Raw genomic sequence first — 21503 nt, 5'->3', positions numbered from 1 at the left:
TACCTGCTTTCATTGTATTCACCTATACATATTATATTTGCAGTTTTAGATTCACAGATTTGCATTTTTCATCTACATCAAACGATCGTTTGTATGGCACCTATATGATATAGTCGTCCGATTTTTATGAAATTTGGCACAAAATTTAAGACTTATATAAAATGGCTATACCTCAAATTTGATGAAAATCAGCTGAAAACTAACCGTTCCTATTGGAGCTATATGATATAGTAATCCGATTTTCATAAAATTTTACACAAAATTTTAGAATAATATGAAATGGCTATACCTCAAATTTGATTAAATTCTGTAGAAAACTAAAAATGTTATCGCCACCGCGATTGTCAGTCTTCCGACAACAACCACCGCCATTCTCATTCCTCTCAAATTTCTCGATCGTTCCTATGGGAGCTATATGATATAGTCGTCCGATTTTCATAAAATTTTACACAAAATTGTAGAATAATATGAAATGGCTATATCTCAAATTTGATCAAATTCTGTTGAAAACTAACAATTTTATATTTTTTTTGTAAAACTTTACCGATTATTCCTATGACAGCTATATGATATAGTCGTCCGATCCGGCCCGTTCCGACATATATACGAGTGAGAGTATATAGAAGACTAACTGCAAAGTTTCATTCAGATAGCTTCAAAACTGAGAGACTAGTTTGCGTAGAAACGGACAACGGACATGGCTGGATCGACTCGGCTGTTGATCCTGATCAAGAATATATATACTTTATATAGTCGGAGGTGCCTCCTTCACTGCGTTGCAAACTTCTGACTGAAATTATAATACCCTGCAAGGGTATAAAAATGGGTTAATGCTTAAATAATAATTAAATAAATCACTTGAAATTATACTAAGGTTATTGCTATAAGACCCTAATCTTGATTAATGGTACAAGAACTAGGGCTCCGCCCACTTGTGACTCCATCTTGACCTCATTTACAACTAGGGTTTTCCTCGCTTTGGCCAGTTAACTTGATGCCTAACTTGTTTCACCTTCATTGGGTATGCGGGGATAATGATAATTGCTTTGTGAGATGACCTTCGTATATATCCAATATCCGATTCGATTTGGTCTAATTGCAAATTCAATTTCGATGTAGAGAGACTATCCTTAATCATAGGGTAAACTTCAGGACCTTCTCCTTTTCGCGCATGATAAACATTTTGATAAGATTTAACATATACAATTTAAGATATTATTAATAACACTATATATTCCTTATTTTCAGACATATCCATCGCATACACATCGAACAGAGGGAGACGGCAATGCTGGGCAAGCTAAATACATAGTATATTTCCCGTTCCTGATAATCACTGATGATTACATAGGCCAGTAAGTGGGGAAACCCCTCTTGATATTTTTCTATTACGTTTTTATTTTGTTTTTCCTATTTCTCGTATTGAATAACTCCCTCTTTGTCTTGAACAACAACAAAAAAGACTTTTTTCCTTTACAACTGCCACAGCGCTGGGGCTGCCACTGCACCTGCGGCGGCTCATCGTGCTGTCTGAAAACGGATCGTACGTAATTTTTGGGAGGTGGCGTGGCCACAAGCGAAGAGCAGAGTTAAAAAAAAACACATTAATTAGTTATTAGTTTAGATCAGAAGTCACGCGCCCTAGATGGCCACGCTCTGCTTGGCCTCGTTCTCCCGCTGCTGCTTGTTGACCGCCGATATGCACTTGGCCATGGTGGGCGAGGCGCGTGAAATGGCGTCGGTCATAAAGTAGTCCCGCAGCTCCTTCAACTTGATATCAATAGCGCCGCCACTAATGGATTTGCTCTGCAGAAATAAGAAAAGTTAATACGTTGCCTTGAAATATGGTAGATAATCTGCTTACGATAGCGCCCTCTGCACCGGCCTCACCGGCCGCTTCCAATTGACCCAGGCGCGTTAGGTGCGGCGCCACATCCTCGACGCGGTTGCGCAGCTCATCCAGGTTGTCGTATGGCAGCGGCTTGCCCACCACCTCAGAGAGAGCACGCAGGATTTTCCAGTCCTCGCGGGCCATGCCCGGTGGCGACACACCTGGCAGCGTCTGCTGTGGCCTGCCCTCGGTGTTCACGTAAATCCCTTGCTTCTCAGTATAGGCGGCACCTGGCAGCACTGCGTCGGCAATGGAAGCTCCATTGTCGCCATGCGAACCAATGTACACGACAAAACAGTCCTTGGGCAACTGCTCGCGGGTCACCTTGCCGGCATCGGCATTCAGCAGGAAGAGCACCTTGGGCTGGGCCTTAACGGCAACCTGTGCTCCGGCCTTGTAGCCCACATCGAAGGCGCCCACCTGAGCGGCGTTTGTCTGCAGCACATTGAAGGGGTTCCAGTCCTGCAATACAACGGGTCAATAAAGCTATAAAGGTGCTCAGGGAGAGAGTCCGTACTCACCGGCTTCTTCAGCTTCTTGCAGTAATCGGCAATAGTGGCATGAATAGCACCGCCATCGGGACGTTCCAGCAGTTCGGCACCGATGATAATGGCCGGCTTCTTGGCACCCTCCAGAACCTTGGAGAAGGCGTGCGATCCAGAGCAGACGTCCTTGATCAGAGCGGCATCGGCACCGAGGTTTTCATGGTCGTACGACAGATCGATCTTGGGTCCAATCGAAGCAATCTGTAGCTCGTTATGAACGTACGCCTTGCGCAGACGGGTGTTGACCAGTGGAGCCTCATAGCGTGGATTGGTGCCCACCAGGAGCACGGCATCGGCCTCCTCCAGGCCAGCGATGGTGCTATTAAGCAGGTAGTTGGCCCGGGAGTCAGTGCCGCCCTGGATGAAGCCCTGCTCGGTGGCGACTGCCTCACTGCCCAGCTTGTTGATCAGATCCTTTAGGGCCACCTGAGCCTCCAGATCGGCCAGCTGTCCAGAAATGCCGGCCACCTTGCCGTTGGCCGCATTGATAGCCTTAGCCACCGCAATAAGGGCACCTTCCCACTCGACGGCCTGTAGTTCACCGTTCGGCATGCGCACCATGGGTGCCACCAGGCGCTGGCGCTTCAAGCCGTCGCAGGCGAAGCGCGACTTGTCTGCCAGCCACTCCTCGTTGACGTCCTCGTTCTCGCGCGGCAGAATGCGCAGCACCTCGTTGGTACGGGTGCTGACCACGATGTTGCTGCCGACGGCGTCGAGCACATCGATGCTGCTTACCTTGCGGATCTCCCAGGGACGGGCCACGAAGCTGTATGGCTTGTTGGTGAGAGCACCCACCGGGCACAGGTCGATCACGTTGCCCGACAGCTCGGTGAGGAAGAGCTTCTCCACATACGTTCCGATTTGCATATCGTTGCCGCGGCCAGTGGTGCCCAGATCATCCACACCGGCAATTTCGGAGGCGAAGCGCACGCAGCGAGTGCAGTGGATGCAGCGGGTCATGATGGTCTTCACCAGCGGTCCAATGTCCTTGTCCTCCACAGCTCTGCAATGCACAAAAGGATAAGCTATAGTGATGCGTCCTTTTCCCCTCCAATGAGAATCATTATCCTACCGCTTGCCGGTGTAGTTGATGTCGGTGAAGCGGGAGCGATCGGAGCCGAAGGCCATAGCCTGGTCCTGCAGATCGCACTCACCGCCCTGGTCGCAGATGGGACAGTCCAGCGGATGGTTCATCAGCAGGAACTCCATGACGCCCTCGCGTGCCTTGCGGGTCAGGTCGGAGTTGGTCTTGATGCGCCAGCCCTTCATCACGGGCATGGCACAGGCGGCCACCGGCTTGGGGCTCTTCTCCACCTCCACCAAGCACATGCGACAATTACCGGCAACGGCCAGGCGCTCGTGGTAGCAGAATCTGGGAATCTCCACGCCGATCTGGGCAGCCGCCTGCAAGAGCGTTTAACGAAAAGAATGGTTAGAGGATTAGGTGTTCCACCTGCTGGAACTGCATGCACATCTTACCTGCAGCACAGTGGTGCCGGGCAACACCTGCACGGGAATGTCGTCCACAAAGACCTCGATCTTCTCGGGCGCCTTGGCCGGCGTCTGGGCCAGAATGGCGCTGGTGCGCACCGCCCGGCTGGCCATCTGATGTGTGGGCGAGCCCAGAGCGCCCAGCGCCTTGACTAGCGGTGCCCGTATCATATTTTCTGCAACGACAAGTGACCAAATAGAGCTGCAATCCTCGAACCCAACAATTACATAAGTAAGCTGGCTGCCAGCATTTCGCTATTATCGATCGCTGCCATTGTTGCCGTCCCCGGCAGCCCCTCGCCGACTGCAGGCGGGATCTGGCAGGGGGTCTCCAAGCTCCGGCCACCGGAGGGGGAAGCGAAAAAACCTACCGAAATGCTGGAAAATATTCCTGTGGCTTTTAATTCGGACAAACTTAATTCGACAAACTTTGCTTTGACCAGTGTGGCCAGCTTAGCGCGGATATTTGCTACTAAAATATTGCATCCCCGTGTTTTACATTTTACACGTATACCAAACAATTTTACGCCGTCGGTAAAAAGTAACCCGGTATAACAGTTCGGATTGGATTCTGGCAGCCTTGCGAATATTGTGCTGCAAACATTAACGAATTTGAATTTTCTTAACTATTATAAAATAAATTTTATATAGTTAAAGGGGAAACTTAAAATTATACAGAATTAAACTTCTGATAAAACAACTGATTTTATGAAATCGTGGAGTGTGTTTTTCTTGGAAAACTGGTTAGAAAACCTTGAAAGCAAATGAATGCACATGAGTCGGTGCTGCCGGACTGCGTGATGAAATGGCGCTAAAAGAAACCGCCGTTAAAGATTTAAATTTGAAAAATCCTATGAACCGGACAATTTGTTTTGATTTATGAGAATGGGAAAAGGTGAAAAACAGAGGTCAAATTGCTGTCAGGAGAGATCTTCACAAGGAGTTTAGCTATAATCTTGGATATAGATCTGATTATTTAGGCTAAAAGGCACACACATATATCCCCAATTACAACGCCCCCATATCATTGGAGATGATGCAGAGCGACCTCCACCTGGAGGTCTATCGCTCTGGAGACAGGAGGCCGGAGACTGAAGACTGGAGACCGTAGACTGACGGCGGCAGACGCCGCTAGTGAGATCTGTTAAAGATCAAATCTTTACATGGGAGTCACGCGAAAACGCGAAAAATTACACACACCAATGAGAGGTGGACAATGCAAACGGCATGGATGACAGACAGGGCAGCAAAATGATGTTGTTCCCAGCACATTGGCAGCGACTCGCCCTGTCTGTGTGAGTGTCGGGACGGGACGGACTAACGCACGATTCTGTTGGATCTGCGGAATCTATCTGGCTCCCATTTGGCGTCCCTGGCGAACGGCGCCACTGTCTGCCATTCGGCCATCTGGTGATGAGAGCGTGAGTCACGAAAAACCATAGAAGTTTGGGAGTATACCTTATTTTTCAATAGGAAACTGAAATATCGAATATAATACTATATATTATAATTTACCACTCATGATCTGCCATATTTCATAAATTCTGGCCTATGGTATTTAAAATTATATGATATGATCGCTTTAGAGATGCGTGCGTGTCACGACTGCCCCCCTCTGGCTGACAGCCTCCCATTTCTAGTGCTCACCGCAGCCAGGTAATCAGATAAAAATATATTATGACGTACCAGACCGACTTTTCATTGTTAATTGAGCGGCAGCTACATAAACCTTTCCCGGAGCCCGGCCCTGAATGATTGAGATTGAGACGTGCTTGATATCTGTTGGGATCACTGGCGATACACTTGGCGCAATCTTAATCAAGTTTCCCATTCATTTTTATGGTGATAACGATAAAGTAAAGGAACTAGACGATTTTTAAATGAACCGATATTTCCCTAGAATTATTTTTAATATAATAAAAATGGAGAAATCAGGTGCAAAATGACTATATATTTTTTGTTTGTGTAAAAACGATGCTGCTGCTGCTGCTTCGACGGCGGCGTCGTTGTTGCTGTGGTTTTTGTTGTCTGGCGTCTGTTGGCTGTCTCTCTTATCTTGTATCTCGGCTCTTGCTCGCGCTCTTTCTCCCTCTCTATCTTTCTCTCTTTCTCCCTCTCTCTTCAGCACGCTCGTTTTTTTTTCTCCTTTGCCTTATCGCAGTGTATCTGATGCTCATGGATGTGTGCACTCAAAGAAATCGTTTGAGATCATACTTGTAAATCTTCAATGCAACAATAATAAAATGTAGGGTATTATCATTTTTTCGACCCTATAAAGCATATATATTCTTGATCAGCATCAACAGGCGAATCGATCTAGCAATCTTCGGCAGAAAAAAAATTTTATAATTTTTTTTTTTTAATTTTACATAATTTTTACATCGTAAAAGTTGTTTAAAAATTTGACAAAATTTGAATTTTCTAAAATTTTAAATTTAGTATGCAGATTTATTAACCTAATAAAAACTAACACAGAACTGTTTTCCGAATTGAATTAGTGCATTTTTGGCTTAGTTATGATCGATTGCATATTCAAATCTCATGATCTTTGGGTATCCAAACTTTGGCTTTCCGAACTAAGCTTCCTTCGAGTTTATTTTTAAAAAATTTGAAGTTTCGAACCTTTATTTAAGATTGTTTATCCCTGAAAAGACTGCTTAGCATATTATCCGCTTAAATGGTTTAAGAAATCTGATTTAAAAACGAAGAAAATATTTTTAAAAAATTCATCAATAAATATTAGGGAACCCACAATTTCTTGCAGTGTCCGGATGAATGCTGCTGCCACGCTCCAGACGTGTCGCCACAATTTGCAGCCAAACGCCGGCGACATCGGCTTGGCGCCTAAAATCAAACGGGGGCCCGAACGATGAGAAGGAACGAATTTTTTTTTTAAAATAACGTGCAACAACGACGGCGGCAAATAATGTGATTTGTTTCGTCGGCAAAGGCGTGGATGAGGGAGAGGGGGACAGGAGCAACCATCCTGTCTCCTGCCTCCTGTCTCCTGTCTGTTGTCCATCGTCCATTTTTGCTTCCTCGCGGCAGCTTTAGTATGTGATAATTTTAAACAATTTACTCCCCTTTTTTGTTGTTGTTGTTGTTGGCAGTCCCGCCGCCGGCAATTGTCCGCATTTAACGGTGTGTCCTTGGCGGGATGCACCGCCCCGATCCCGAATCCCGGATCCCCGCCCCACACCTTGTGCATCCCACAGTTTCTGGAAGCGGTGAGATAAGGCAGCAATTTCTGCGGATCGACGCCATAAAGCAGATATGCATGATACGATTATAATTATACGGCAAGCAAGCATGGCAACAGTCTGTGGCGGCATCATAGCCACAGTGATCACTGCCAAAGAGCAACAAAACCTATCCCTGGCTCCCCCCAGAGGTTCAAAACTAAAGGGAATCCCCTAGTAAGACATAAGATATTTTTCAATTTTCTTATCTAAGAAATATGGATAGTGTTCTATAGTTTAGCTTAACCAGGACATGATTTGATATCATGATATCCTGATTTTTGAGCAAAGCTCTATTCCGAGCAGAGATGATCCGGGATCATAAAGCATCGACATTTATATAAACAAAAAATAATTGAAACAAAAATCATTAATACTTAATCATCAGAATTATATTAAGAGTACACAATGATTTAAGCTAATCTCATTTAAGGTCAAAAGCCCGCTCTCATCTCTAATCCGGAGGGGAGTACTTTCTGGTTTGTGGCGAAGACCCGAAGATCGGCTGGCCCGAAGACCGTTCGGCTCGCCACCCGATCGCATTGGCAAGTGCGCGGGCAACTTCTCGTTTTTCGAATATTTAAGCAGTCGCTCGCAGAGCGTTGTTGAGAGCGGCCAGGTGAAAACTGAAACTGGAACTGAATCCCAAATCCAAGTTCGAGATCGATTACGTTTCAGACTCCGAGAATAAAGTGTGGCACGCGTACATCAAGCCGGCATTCAAAAAAGCTTTAATTCCGCTCTAATCCCGAATCGAAATCGAATCGAAATATACATAGATACTATATACTCTCAGTATCGGCACACAAATAGTTCTTGGAATCGGTCGGTTTTCGAAAACGTGCCCATCAACGTTTCCTTCTTATTATTTATTTACTTTTTTTTTTATTTGTCGTCAGTGCCTGTGAACCGAAATTCGCGAGTTGTGAAACCCATTGTGTTGTGAAAGACCGGCGGAGTTCTCCTACCTGGGCGCTATAATCGCAGCCGCCCCTTAAGCTAAAGACGTACGATTAAATACAAAAAAAAAAAATAAATCAAAACCCAAAACAAAACCCATTGCTGGTTGTTATTGCCACCGTCGGGGGCTTTTGTTTGCGGTTAAAAATATTTGCGGGCTTCATCCACGGCGCATTTTGGAATTCGAGTTCGAATTCGAATTGGTAATCAGAATCGGTGAGTTGAGAAAATACATCGTCCATATTCTGATAAGAGTTTTCCAATTGAAAGAAACAGATATACTTCAGTTATCGATTAAAATTAAATTGCAATCGAGTCCTTTTCGATAGGTAATTCCCAACAGGATTTTCTATCGATTAGTGCAAATATTTGCATCTTCCACAATGTTGCAATAATGCAAATATTATGATGCAAGTGTTTACACTAATTATATCTTTAGTAATAATAAATAGTAGATCGATTCTAATGATTTATCAAGGAAAATATTTAGAAAGAGTTCGTTTTATTTTTAAACTTCAGTTAAAAAAAGGTTTAAAATTCTAACAACTTTTTCTTTTAATAGAATAAAATGAATTGTTTAAAATTGCATTCAAATTCTTATGATATCATGAATATTTCTTATTTTAATATTTTTGGCAATATATTTTGTTAAAAATTATTTCCAAGTGATTTATTACCACTTCCGTATGGTTTATCAACATCTTATTTATACAACGATCAAGACAAACGGTTTTAGTTTAAATATATATTCATAAAGTAACCCAATAAAAAATATTTCCTCATTAAAAATATTATTAAACTTCGATCAACTAATCAAAATCATTAAATTGATTTAAGTCAGATTCAGATAAGTTAATGGCTTTAACTTAAGTGTATCTGAAAGAACATAATTAATCGATTTTGATTAGCTTGTCGATAATGCAGTGATATTTCCGTTTATGTGATCGATAATGTGGTGGTTTTACCGATTACCTAACTTATTCAAAATAAATAGGAATAATCCAGATAATAACCAATTAATTCAGAACTACTTACTGCGAATTAAAGCCGCATTTCTAGTATCTGTATCCGGAGTATCTTGGTATCTTATTATCTCTCCTCCATCAATCTATGAGTTTGTCTCCTTTTTTTTGGGCTCTTTTTGCTATTTCCCACTTCCTCTCCTTCTTTGCTTTTTTTCGCTGCGTCTTTTGCACACACTCACGCACATTTCCTGTGTGATCTCAGCCCGGTGAAATAAAAAATAAAAGAAACCATTTTTTATCTCACAGACGGAGAGCCAAAAGAAGTAAAATATAAAAAAAGAAACAAATACAGACAGTACATGCGAACTCCCAAAAACGGTAAAAATAAAAATAAAAAATAAACGCAAGTCATGTATGGTCACCAGGCGACAACAACTAAATAAAAAAAGATACAAACAAATACTGCAAGCAGCAGGCAACAGGCAGCAACAATGTCATGACAAATAAACTGAAATTAAATGATTTGCTCCGAAGCATTTTGGCCGGGACCAGTTGGCCCATCCGATCCGTCGTCGGTCCATAAACGCCGCCGCGCAGAACATCCCCATGCCCATTCCCATTCCCATCCCCAAGAAATGGCAGCAGTGCAAAAATATAAAAAACAACACACACACACACACACACTTCGTGTGTGTAATAGCAGACAAACAAAAAAATACAAATGAAATAATAAATCGAACGACGTTGCCATAAAAATACATTTTCGGCCCACATGCGACCAGCGACGCGAGCGAGAAGCCATAGAGATTCAAATGTGCCCCGAGATAGGAGCGAAAAAAAACATTAACAACACTGGAGTACAACGTGCGATCCATCGATGTGGTGATCCGAGGGCGAGGGCGGGCCTCTGGTGAGGATCGGCGAAAGGGGAGCAGCCCAACCCAACCCCGAACCAAAGCAAACCAAACCGAACCGAACCGAAACCGTGGCCAAGCAAGCCGAGCAATATGGAAGCGTCGCTTTTACGTGAAAAGTTTCTTTTCATTCATAAAAAAATAGCCATAAATGAAAAACAGATGAGGCACCAAAGCGTGTGGATACTCTTATAAATTATATATTTTATTAAGTATTCAAAAATTTTAATATTCCTCACGTATTGAGTTGGAAATCAACAAGTATTCAATTAAATAACAAACATTTCAAGGGAACCTTTAAAATATAACCAAGTTCAATTGTTGTTATATATAATAATGTTTTTTAACAAAGATTTGGATCTACAAAACCAAAGATATAAAGTATCTATATGAAAGGATCTTGAAAGTTAATTAGCTCTGCAAGAAAATAGAATATAATGAAACTATCTTTAAAGTTGATTAGCTCTCAAAACTATCTTGATCATAAATCAGTATTCAGATTCTTAATCAAGTTCAAATTATGTGCACACAGCTTGTTATAGACCTAGGCCTGATCAATCCGATAGTATATATATATATATATATAAAATAATTGTCATTGGTAAGACTTACCGGAATTGAGGACACGTCATTGTTTACATCCATTCAGTGCGTAGAGCTTCTTCCTGTTTATCCAGATGCATTGCGTTGGGTGCAGGTGATGTTAATTTGGTTTACTATCACTCCCACTTCAGTTAAGATTTACCGAAATTAAGGACACGTCATTGTTTACTATGATCCGGTAAAGAGTTAATTACGCGTCATTGTTTGCTTCCATTCGGTGAAGAATTTTAGGACACATCATTGTTTAATTGCATCCGGTGTAGAGCTTCTTCCTGTTTATCCAGATGCAGGTGATATTATCACTATCACCATAGATGTTGCCAGCAGCCACTCCGCGCACCAAATGAGGCCCGAGGGCAGGTAGCGCCCTGTATTTATAGTGCCCGAGCAAAGAGAGCAGAGAATAAGTGAGCGGGAGCGTAAGGGCTAGCTCTAGAGAAAGGCAGTGAGAGTGTTAGAGAGTAAGGGCTGCCTCTTGAGCTGCACAGCCATACCAAGCACCCAAAGAGAGGTGGAGAGAGTGAGCGAGCTGGAGAGTAAGGGGCAGCGGGTAAACAATGCTCATTATAAACAAATTTATTTATCAGCTACTGATGCAATATTAAATATCAATATATTTATACATATTATTATTAATCTTTTTAAATTGATTTAATACAATAATAACTATAAGAAAGGGTATAGAGAAACCTCTATCAAAATCCACACACTCCATGCTCTCTGCATGTGTGTGTTTCTCAATGAAACTACAACGTATGAATGGCAAAACATATGAATGGAGCTTCCTCCAGCCATCGCTCCACTCCACTCCCAGCTCCCAGCTCCCAGCTCCCATTTTATTTATTTTGCTTTTTTATACATATATATATACATATATATATATTTTGTTTTTTTGGTCCGGTCTGTGGCCCAGTCAGATCCGGCAAACTGGTGGGCGTCCAAATTGCCTTCGACTTCGACTGGGGGGCAGGCGCACACACAAAGTGAAATCGGAAATTCGCAGGCAGAGCGGTTTTTCACCGCGATTTTCTACGGATATACATATATATATATACCAGGAAAGAGGAGGAGTAACTGATATATCCGATCTTGATTTGGGCCTTCATTAGCATACATATTCGTCACCGATGATCGATCGATCGAAGCTTGACCAAAATCAGAGGTGACAAATCTCTGTTGATAAATTGTTTAAAAAATTGCCCAAATTAAGATTGAAATTAGTGAAGCCATAAAAAAACGCCAACGATTTGGTGGAAGAAATAATATGGTATGGTTTTGGACGGGGGACTTCCCTAACTGGAGGAAATTGTTATTCAATTCAAGTGAAATTTCCAATCACATGAGATCATTTCTTAGAATTTCGATCCTACCCACAGAGGGAGATCTTTTCATTGAAGATTTTAACATTCTATGGAAATGGATTCTTCTGTTCCTCAATATATGCTAAGTTATGCCCAAAGGAAGAGGGTTTTAAAGGTTTAAAGAGTAAATAAAATATTTAAACTTTCACTGATTTGGACTAGGACTTATATATAGACTTCCTCCTTACTTTCCTACTCCTGCCTCCTGAAGATCATCATTGATCAAAAGGCAGGGGGTTCCAGGTAATACCAGGAAGATCTGGGCAGAGCCAGAGCCATGAGCCATTGGCAGACTGTCTGCAGGCTGCAATCAATTGGCTGACTTTTAATGGAGGGAGCCGTCGGGGCGGCAGTGATTGATTGATTGATAATTAAGAGTGGCGCCTACTGGCATTCACCCAACGACTGCCCCCCTCTCGGAGGAGGCATTGCAGCATAATGGGACAGCGCACAACCGGACAATGGCAACATTTTTAAATATATATACGATCGATCCATGTGGCGCTTGCTAATTTAACTCGGGAAGTCTTTCATGTTTTGCCGCAAAACTCGAATACCGATATTCGTTCGCGATTCATAGAATATCAAATATATATCGCTAAACAGGAATGGCAAAGGTTTTGTGGAGAGTGGGAATTTTTTTTTGGGTATAACCAATATTTAAGCGCATATTTTATTGCCATCATTATGGCCATGATGAGATCGCATTGAATTTGGAATTAAGAACGGCACCTGTGCCGGGAGGCGCCAGTGCCAAGGTCATTGGCGCCAGGCGGATGCTCTATACTCTCTCTGTAGGGTATATTCTGAATTAGAAAGTATATAAAGAAATTGTGGTATATATATTGGAATATAATTATTGAATAATCTAAATTCTCAGGTATTCGCTTTTCGAATTTGAATTGCCATTATTTAAATGACTTGTATTAGAATTATTTTCCCTGCAATATAATTTATTATTATGATATAATTTGAAGCATTAAATTCACAAAATAATAGGAAATAAACCCACTGAATCAAAGAGTATTTAACAATCTTTCTGGAGTGGCAAGGAGGTCCGATCTTTTGCTTTTCTTTTCGACTGCAAATCGGCTTTGAGGCTAATGAGCTTTTGTTTAATTTTATTAATGGAATTGCCAACATTTATCATAAATTACAAATCGTGATCGTGATAAGAGCGCCGATGACTGCGTCAATCTCTTGAATAATTAAGTTGTCGTGTTGCTTTGATAATGACCAGACAGCGCTAACCTTTTTTTCTTATTTGTTGCTATTCTCGATATGTTATTATTGTTACTGTCTTTGAAGAGCCGCAAAAAATACGAAAATTTGCTTAATTTTATGGCCCGTGTCTGGTCTTAAGATATACAGATATATATATATAAATATATATCTATTTTTTGGCCTAACCATTGTCTCCGTCTTCGTCTCGGGCTGCCCACATCTCGAAAGTGTTTGCTAAAAGCCAAAAAGCAAATCACCTTTTATTTATTATCTGGAAGTAGTATCTTTCTTTTTATGGCCTTTATAGCCATAATCATTTCATACACAGCAAAAAAAAGATAGATAAATATTTAAATATTTTTAAATAATTATATTGTAATAGGAATACTATTAGTCAGATGACTAATGACTTAAACTTTACACATCCCTTCAGTTTGCCATTGAAATGTAGGATCGAATTGTAAATCGATCATAACTGAATTTGAATATTTTCAGATTTTTTGAAACATTATTTATAGATAATTTTATATGACGATTTTTTCCATATATGAACATTTTAAAAGACTCATAACTCTGCCAAAAATGTTAGTTTTCGGCAGGTTAACAAATCTGCATACTCAATATAAAATTATACAAAATTCCAATTTTTTGTCAATTTTTAAAAATTTTAACGATGTAACGCCTTATAAAATATTGAAAAAATTTATAAATTTTTTTTTCTTCCGGGGATAGCTAGATCGATTCGCCTGATGATGCTGATCAAGAATATATATGATATATAGGGTCGGAAATGATTCCTTCACTGTGTTTTATGATTCTGACTGAAACTAAAATACCTATTAAGGGTATAGAAAATAGACGTTATTGAAATATTTATTATGGTAATCATAGTATTATAAGTCTGGAAAAAATGATCTATTTAATATAATCCTATAGTTTATGGTTCATTTTAATATATTTAAGTATGGATTATTATAATATACTTTTATTTAATTTTTTACTTACACGATCAACAACTGAAAGAATAGATAGACTGTACTTTATTTTACTGAGAAATCCGTTTGTTATCGAAAATATCGATAATTCTATCTGATAATCGTTTCAATAGTTCATATTATTTTGGTTCTGTGTACATGTTGCTGATGGGATTGATGAATCCAAGACCGGTGTCACTTTTCCACTTAACCAAATCGGATCAGAACGTATAGGATCGGATGAGATGAGATGGAGTAGAGTAGTTATGATTGGTGGAACTCGGTGGCGCCAGGCCCAAACCACAATGATGATCAGCAAAAGCCGCAAACAGCAAATAAAAATAAATAAATATGAAGAGTACTTCAAGATTGATTGCCTCATGATTGATCAGTAACAAAAAAAGAATTAATAATATTAAAACCCACTCGTTTTGCTACTGAAATCGGAAGAGGTAACTGCGTAATGATCTCAAATACGATGGAATTATCTATTTACCATAATTACTTGTAAATTAATTAAGCTAAGGAAGAAGGTGAAACTATTTAATAAATATTTGGAACATTTAATTATTACTTACCTAATGATTATTTATTTTCAGCAACCCCTCTTCCTGGCCAGACTAAGATCCGTAGTATGCCAACGCTGCCATGCTGCTGAGACAACGCCTGGACAACGGCTAGGTCGGCTGTGGATCAGGATCAGGTTTCGGGTCATGGACAGCATCAGCAGGATGCGTACTCGATGGCGTGTGCGGATCACATTGCTCTGCTTGTGGCTGGCCCTGGAGGCACCCAATGAGACGGAGGCGGCAAAGGTCACAGTCCCACTGGTGGGACTCCATTCGGATGAACTGGTGGCGGGTGAGGGTCAACTGGTGGTCCCACGTCGCGTCCATGCCGATGGGAAGTTTATGACACATTCTCTGGCCTATGCCCATGATCGTGATCATCGGCGGCATCGCCAGCGACGCAGTCTCCTGGAACAGGACGAGGGACAGGCGGCGGAGCTACATTTGCAGCTGCCGCTGGCCAATGAGACGCTCCATTTGGAGCTAATGGCGCATAGTTACTTCCTGGCTCCCCATTTGGTGGTGGAGCGGCATCGTCGTGACCTTCGCACCCGATCTACGCTGACGGCGAGGCATCTCAATTGTCATTTCCATGGCAAGGTGCGTGGTCAGCCGGATACCAATGTGGCCATCTCCACCTGCTCGGGATTGGTGAGTCTGTTCTGGTTTTAGTTGCTCCATTTAAGCTAAGACATTTGGCTTATCCTTAGGTGGGTCACATCCGCACGGCCAGCAATGAGTACTTCATTGAGCCATCGAAGCAGCACGAGGCTCATCCTGTCAACGGTCATCCGCACATTGTCTTCCAGCGTTCCTCCGTGAAGCCAAGGGTGAGTCTGGACACAACTAATCCCTGTAGGAGAATGTTTCAACTTCGTTCTTCCATCCCTTCAGCAATCCCGGATGCGTAATAAGCGCAAACGTGGCGGTGGATCATCGTCAACGGGTTCCCCCAGTTCAGAGGTCAGTAACTGCGGCACACGAGAGCCACGGCGTCGCATGGAGACGCGACTGGAGTGGCAGGCCAGGGGTAAGGTCAAGATCCAGGGAGGACGTCAGATCCGGCGGAGGCACCACAACAAGCATCATCAACACAACCACCGGCGAATGCAGCACCAGCGGAAGTCACAGCCCCGGAAGTTGCAGTTGCATCGCACCAAGTTCAAGTATGAGACCCAACAGTTTCAACAGCCTGAGATACCACGAAGGAGGCGCTCCATCAGCAGTCCAAGGCATGTGGAGACCTTGATTGTGGCCGATGCCACCATGTCGGCTTTTCACAAGGACCTCAATGGTTACCTGCTGACCATTATGAATATGGTTTCTGCGCTGTACAAGGATCCCAGCATTGGCAACTCCATAGAGATTGTGGTGGTGCGCATCATTCAGTTGGATGAGGAGGAGTCACAGCAGCAACTGAATCTTACACAGAATGCTCAGAAGAATTTGGATCGATTTTGCAGGTATTTAAAGAGGTGTGACTTATCAAAAGATTAGGATATAACCATTATCCTTTGACAGTTGGCAGCACAAACTGAACAAGGGCAGTGAGAAGGATCCTCATCATCACGATGTGGCTATACTCATCACACGCAAGAATATCTGTGCCAATAATTGCATGTGAGTAGTACTTAGGGATAGGGAAGGAGATAACCTTTAGGTCCATAATGATTTCTGATTCCTGCAGGACCCTTGGCCTGGCCAATGTGGGTGGCATGTGTAAGCCAAAGCAATCGTGCAGCGTCAACGAGGACAATGGCATCATGCTCTCCCATACCATCACCCATGAACTGGGTCACAAGTAAGTGTCCTCCTGCTTATAGGGATATACATAGGTAGATATAGTGATAATACATAGTGGGTATGAGGGAAATATAGACGGCAGACAGGTAGCCGGCAGCAATTTGCATTACCACCTGCAGCGCCAGACGCTGGTCGACAAACGGCCAACGCAATGTGCTCGGAATCGAAGCCAATCGAAGCCAGGCCAAAGATTTATGGGCAGCCCAATTCGTTTAATCAATGAATGAATACAAGACTACGACGCTGTATGGTGTCCAAGAGCGACGTAAGTGGACGCAACGGATGCTTTGACACCTGCGTGTGTGTCTGTGTGTGTGTCGTGACAATGATCGCCTGCGTTGCCCGCCCACTTTTGGTCACCACTGGACCAGTCTCAATCTCACAGAGCCACCTCTCGCGTCTCGATGCCCCTGCTTCCTGCTCCCATTCAAACTCAATTAGTCGAGCGCAACACGCTGGAGGCACACCAACCAAACAGCACCAGAGATGGTCAAGAGGTTTTAGTCACAGTGACTAAAAAGTCACCTTTTAGAAGAGGGTTTCCCTCTCTTTACATTACATACCTTCTATTTCAACAATTTGTTTAATTTGTAAATACAAATAATTACTGCTTAGCTAGGAAATCACCCGGACATTAACCCTTTGTCCAATAAACCATCAATTAATGTCTATAGAAATACATATGCATTTAGTACTTGTAGAAACTTGTATATATATATTCGTAAAATGTAAAGTACCCCAAAGTGATTCACTGTGATCACTGGCATCGGCACACCCAGACATTGAGGCTGCCACTGGCCAACACGCACACCCATCTAGGGGCGATGTTGTCCGGGTCCGGTTTTTGCCCGGCTCATCGGGGGGAGCTGCGGATGTTGCGGGATTCCAATTCGCATTCGGATTTCGATTCGGATTCGGATTCGGATTCGGATTCGGATCGAATTGTATCAAATCGGGTCGAACGTGCCAAGTTGCTAACCAAGCAGGCTGTGGGCTGCCTTCCACTGACAGAAAAAAAATTGATTTTAAAAACCTAGAGACAAAGTTTAGAACCCCTATATATATAATATTTCAAAAAATTTTCGAAAAATCAAATTTTAAAAAATTCATAACTAAGCCAAATATGCATAAATTTCGAATCGGAAAGTAGTTCTATGCTCGTTTTTAGATATTTAATAAATCTGCTTACTCCATTTAAATTTAAAAATTTTTAAAATGTTATGCATTTTTGAAAATTTTTTTTTTCCTTTCAAAATATTGAAAATTTTTGAAATTTTTTTTGTCTGAATTAGCTAGAAAGATACCCCTGTTGATGCTGATCAAGAATATATATGATATATAGGGTCGGAAATGATTACTTCCCTGCGTTTTAAGCTTATGACTTCCATGATAATACCCATTTTTTCCTTCTGCCTAAGAACAATTTTCTCAAAAGGAGTATTAACAAAATGATCTTAAATCAATTGTAGGTATATATATAAAAAAATATAGATGCTGAAATGTATATCTATATATTAAATATATATTCAAAGCTCCCCTTATTTTCTAACAGTGCCTCCAAGTGGCCGTCAGTGAGTCTAGCGTGCTCCGTCCACGATTGAGTCAGCCCGGCGGCGACGGCGGCAACAACCTGCCCTACGCCCCCGGCTTCCTCCTTCTTGACTTCGATCTGGATCTGCCATGATCTGTTGATCTGTTGATCTGGTGATCATGATGTGGCTTGGGGTTGTGTAAGTCAAGTGGCCGGAACGGAGCGGAAGGGAACCTCTCTGGGCGGTAGCAACAGGTGGCCTGTCGTCTGTTTGTTTTGGTTTCGCGTTGCTCGGTATCAAGTATTTGTTTATGTGCTTTTAATCGGATATATATCCATTTGCTGACTATTATTCCATTACAATAATAATCAGGTTTTTTTTTTGTTAGAGGAGGGGAATGAGTAGGAGGATGGAGACTGAAGTTTCCTACTTAACAGATTGAAATACTAACAAACAAATGATCTTCTTTTTGTCCACAGTTTTGGCATGTTCCATGACACCGCCAAGATTGGCTGCCATCCGCGAGTGGGTCCCATTGTGCACATTATGACGCCCACCTTTGGAGCGGATACACTGCAGGTTTGCTGGTCAAACTGTAGCCGGAAGTACATAACACATTTCCTGGAGTAAGTTGAAGCTAGGATTATCCCGGATAATATATCTAAACTATATCTTATATCTATTCATTTCAGTCAGGGATTGGGCGAGTGCTTGGATGATCCACCCACACCTTTGAATGAATACAACTATACTGGAGAACTACCTGGTATGCGGTATAATGCCCGCGGCCAGTGCCGTCTCCAGTTCAACCTGACCAATGACAGTGAGGTGGGCGCCTGTTCCGCCCCCCATGAGTTCTGTTCGACGTTGTGGTGCAAGGTCAATGGTGAGTGTGTCACCCACATGCGACCCACTGCCCCGGGCACACTGTGCGGCAGGAATAAGTGGTGTCAGAATGGCAAGTGTGTCCGCCGTGAGGAGCTAACCGCCATCAATGGAGGCTGGGGCGATTGGAGCGAGTGGAGTGACTGCTCACGGAGCTGTGGTGGCGGTGTGTCCACTCAGCAGCGGGAATGTGACTCCCCAGTGCCGGCCAATGGTGGTGTCTTTTGCATAGGCGAACGGAAGCGCTACAAGATCTGCCGGAAACGACCATGCCCGGAGCAGGAGCCCAGCTTTAGGGCACAGCAGTGTGCCCGGTTTGATAATGTCAGCTATCAGGGTGCCACCTACAAGTGGTTGCCCTTCTTCGACAAGGGTGAGTGGTCTCTCTAGAGAAATATCCAATGACTTCGAAGCATTCTATACTCCACCTTTCTCTTTGATCAGATAATCCCTGCCGGCTTTTCTGCACCGATGTGGACGACACCATCATTGCCAATTGGGGCTCCACGGTCCTGGACGGCACACCCTGCACACTGGGCACCAATAACATGTGCATCGATGGCATCTGCAAGGTAAGGTATACGCCGGCGACGATCCCGTGGTCAATAACCCTGAGCCCAAATCGCGTTTCGTTCAGAAAGTTGGTTGCGATTGGATCGTCGACTCGGAGATGCAGGATGATCGTTGCGGTGTCTGTGGCGGCTCTGGTGATCAGTGCCAGCCGGTGAGGGATGTCTTCCTTGATCCATTTGCTGCCAAGGATGGAGCTTATGTGGAAATTGTAACCATACCGGCACGGGCACGTCACATACTCATCCGGGAGCAGGCCAATTCGCCGCACTTCCTTGCCGTGGGTCGAGCCCATAGCGATCGGTTCTATCTGAATGGCGACAGCCTCATCTCCATGCCGGGTGAATTCGAGATAGCCGGAGCCGAGAGCCTCTACGATCGGGTCGATGAGCAGGAGACCATCACAATACCTCAGCCCATCCAGCATTCCATATCGCTATATGTAAGTGGGGCATTGAAATTATCTGGAAAAGGAGAGAGATCCATAATTCATTGTCCATTATCCTTGTTCTCTTCCTTACCAGGCAATTGTGCGCGGCAATGAGAGTAATTCGGGCATCTTCTACGAATTTACTCTTCCGGCGGTGAACATCAGCGCCGGCCGGCAGTTCATGTGGCGCCTGAGCAACTGGACCGCCTGCTCCGCCAGCTGTGGCGGTGGGGTGCAGCATCGCGAGCCGGTATGCCAGGAGAATGGAAAGAGTAAGATACAGGGATGGGAAATCTTAACTTATCTCCACTTACATTTCAATTTCCCATCCACAGTGCTGGGCGACACGCTGCCCTGTTGGACACATGCCAAGAACAGGAGGCCCCAGCGACAGACCCGCGCCTGCGCCGAGCAACCATGTCCGGCTCACTGGTGGCCAGGACCGTGGCAATTCTGTCCGCTCACCTGCCGCCCGCCAGGATCATCAGCTCCTCCGCTGCGCCGGCGTTCTGTTGTCTGCCTGGACCAGCACGACGTGGTGGTGGCTGATGCAGAGTGCGGCCCGCTGGCCAAGCCACCGGAAACGGAACCCTGCGAGGCCACCTTGCCCTATTGCCGGTCGAAGGAGTGAGCTTCCGGCGGAAATATATTTATTCACAGTACAGGAACAGTGCGAACATACAATATTTATTCACGCGTGCCACAGGAATTGCAGTAGCTTTGGAATCACTTAATATATGTCCCGGAAGTTACTTTTGGACAGCTTTTCAATTGATTTCTAGCCCGCAGCGATTTCTGTGGCGCTTCCAGTTTAGCGAGTAATCCTTTCGAGTGGAGGTTACAACGTTTTTGCAACTCCCTCATTTTGGTTAATTTTTTTTTATTTAAAATTTGAATTCTTGTCTTGACGCGCGCTAGTGATGTGTTATTTGTAAGTGCAAATTGTAATGTGCTTTCGATAGTATTGAATCGATCCTATCGATACATTTGTGACACAAAAATCTTGTGAAAAATAAGTTAAACTAGAGAGTAAGCCGACAATTTAATGCCCTTTCAGTTGCAACTGGAAAATATATGTTTGGCAAGATCGTTTCTATGGGCGACTTATATACCAAGTCGCGTAAAGTCGGTTAAACTTTATAAAATTCTATAAATGTATTGCTTAAATCGTCTAATAGATATATATTTAGGCATATTGGGTCGGATAGCTCCTGGGGCAGCTAAGATAAACAGATTTCCGACTATAACATCTGCAACTTAATATACTTTAAGGCACTTTTGTAAGAGAATAAAACATAAAGTTATTAAATTTGCAATGATTTTGTCATGGATTATTAAAATTAAATGTTCCAGATGTTTCAATAAACTACAGTTATATATTTTATATTTATCCACGGAAAGACAAACTTTTAAATTTAAACATTACGTTTTCGATTACTACGCGGTTGGTTTACGTCGTTGTTCGAGTTCGATAGTCAATTATATAAATCGATAAGAGAGAGCGTTAACAGAAAAGGGCTGGTGAATTGAAAAAAAAAGAGCTTAAC

General features: G+C 43.1%; 2 protein-coding genes across 3 annotated transcripts; one reads left to right on the top strand and one right to left on the bottom strand.

The window, feature by feature from the left end:
* Positions 1-1378: 1378 nt before the first annotated feature.
* ND-75 (NADH dehydrogenase (ubiquinone) 75 kDa subunit) lies at positions 1379-4443 on the bottom strand. The gene is made up of 6 exons (XM_020952749.2): positions 4299-4443; positions 3916-4103; positions 3509-3840; positions 2413-3439; positions 1865-2353; positions 1379-1806 (listed from the first exon to the last, which is right to left on the bottom strand). Exons 2-6 carry the CDS (start codon positions 4096-4098, stop codon positions 1642-1644), a joined length of 2196 nt encoding a protein of 731 aa, XP_020808408.1. The 5' UTR covers positions 4099-4103; positions 4299-4443; the 3' UTR covers positions 1379-1641.
* Positions 4444-7744: 3301 nt separating this feature from the next.
* Positions 7745-21272, top strand: AdamTS-B (ADAM metallopeptidase with thrombospondin type 1 motif B). 2 transcript variants are annotated; one of them, XR_015272564.1, is made up of 12 exons: positions 7745-8342; positions 14767-15387; positions 15447-15566; positions 15631-16199; positions 16258-16356; positions 16424-16537; positions 18551-18697; positions 18764-19329; positions 19401-19528; positions 19598-19968; positions 20051-20228; positions 20292-21272. XR_015272564.1 is itself a non-coding variant. In XM_086836786.1 (12 exons), exons 2-12 carry the CDS (start codon positions 14881-14883, stop codon positions 20585-20587), a joined length of 3099 nt encoding a protein of 1032 aa, XP_086692912.1. In that variant the 5' UTR covers positions 7745-8342; positions 14767-14880; the 3' UTR covers positions 20588-21272. The 2 variants fall into 2 exon arrangements, 1 of the variants encoding a protein (XP_086692912.1); XM_086836786.1 differs by having other exon boundaries at positions 19594-19968.
* The last annotated feature ends 231 nt before the right edge of the window (positions 21273-21503 follow it).

Source organism: Drosophila serrata, unplaced genomic scaffold, assembly GCF_035046125.1.
Source record: "Drosophila serrata isolate PLE 108 unplaced genomic scaffold, ASM3504612v1 contig_293, whole genome shotgun sequence".
Classification (NCBI taxonomy): domain Eukaryota; kingdom Metazoa; phylum Arthropoda; class Insecta; order Diptera; family Drosophilidae; genus Drosophila; species Drosophila serrata.
This window is presented reverse-complemented; position numbering and strand designations above follow the sequence as displayed.

Bases quoted from the DNA above. Each gene is read 5' to 3' on its own strand.
- AdamTS-B (XM_086836786.1), top strand. From the start codon at position 14,881: ATGGACAGCATCAGCAGGATGCGTACTCGATGGCGTGTGCGGATCACA. The intron at 16,200-16,257 runs GTATTTAAAGAG...ATCCTTTGACAG, and splicing joins AATTTGGATCGATTTTGCAG to TTGGCAGCACAAACTGAACA. The intron at 19,969-20,050 runs GTAAGTGGGGCA...CTTCCTTACCAG, and splicing joins AGCATTCCATATCGCTATAT to GCAATTGTGCGCGGCAATGA.
- ND-75 (XM_020952749.2), bottom strand. From the start codon at position 4,098: ATGATACGGGCACCGCTAGTCAAGGCGCTGGGCGCTCTGGGCTCGCCC. The intron at 3,440-3,508 runs GTAGGATAATGA...TGTGCATTGCAG, and splicing joins ATCAACTACACCGGCAAGCG to AGCTGTGGAGGACAAGGACA. The intron at 2,354-2,412 runs GTGAGTACGGAC...GTTGTATTGCAG, and splicing joins GCAAGAAGCTGAAGAAGCCG to GACTGGAACCCCTTCAATGT.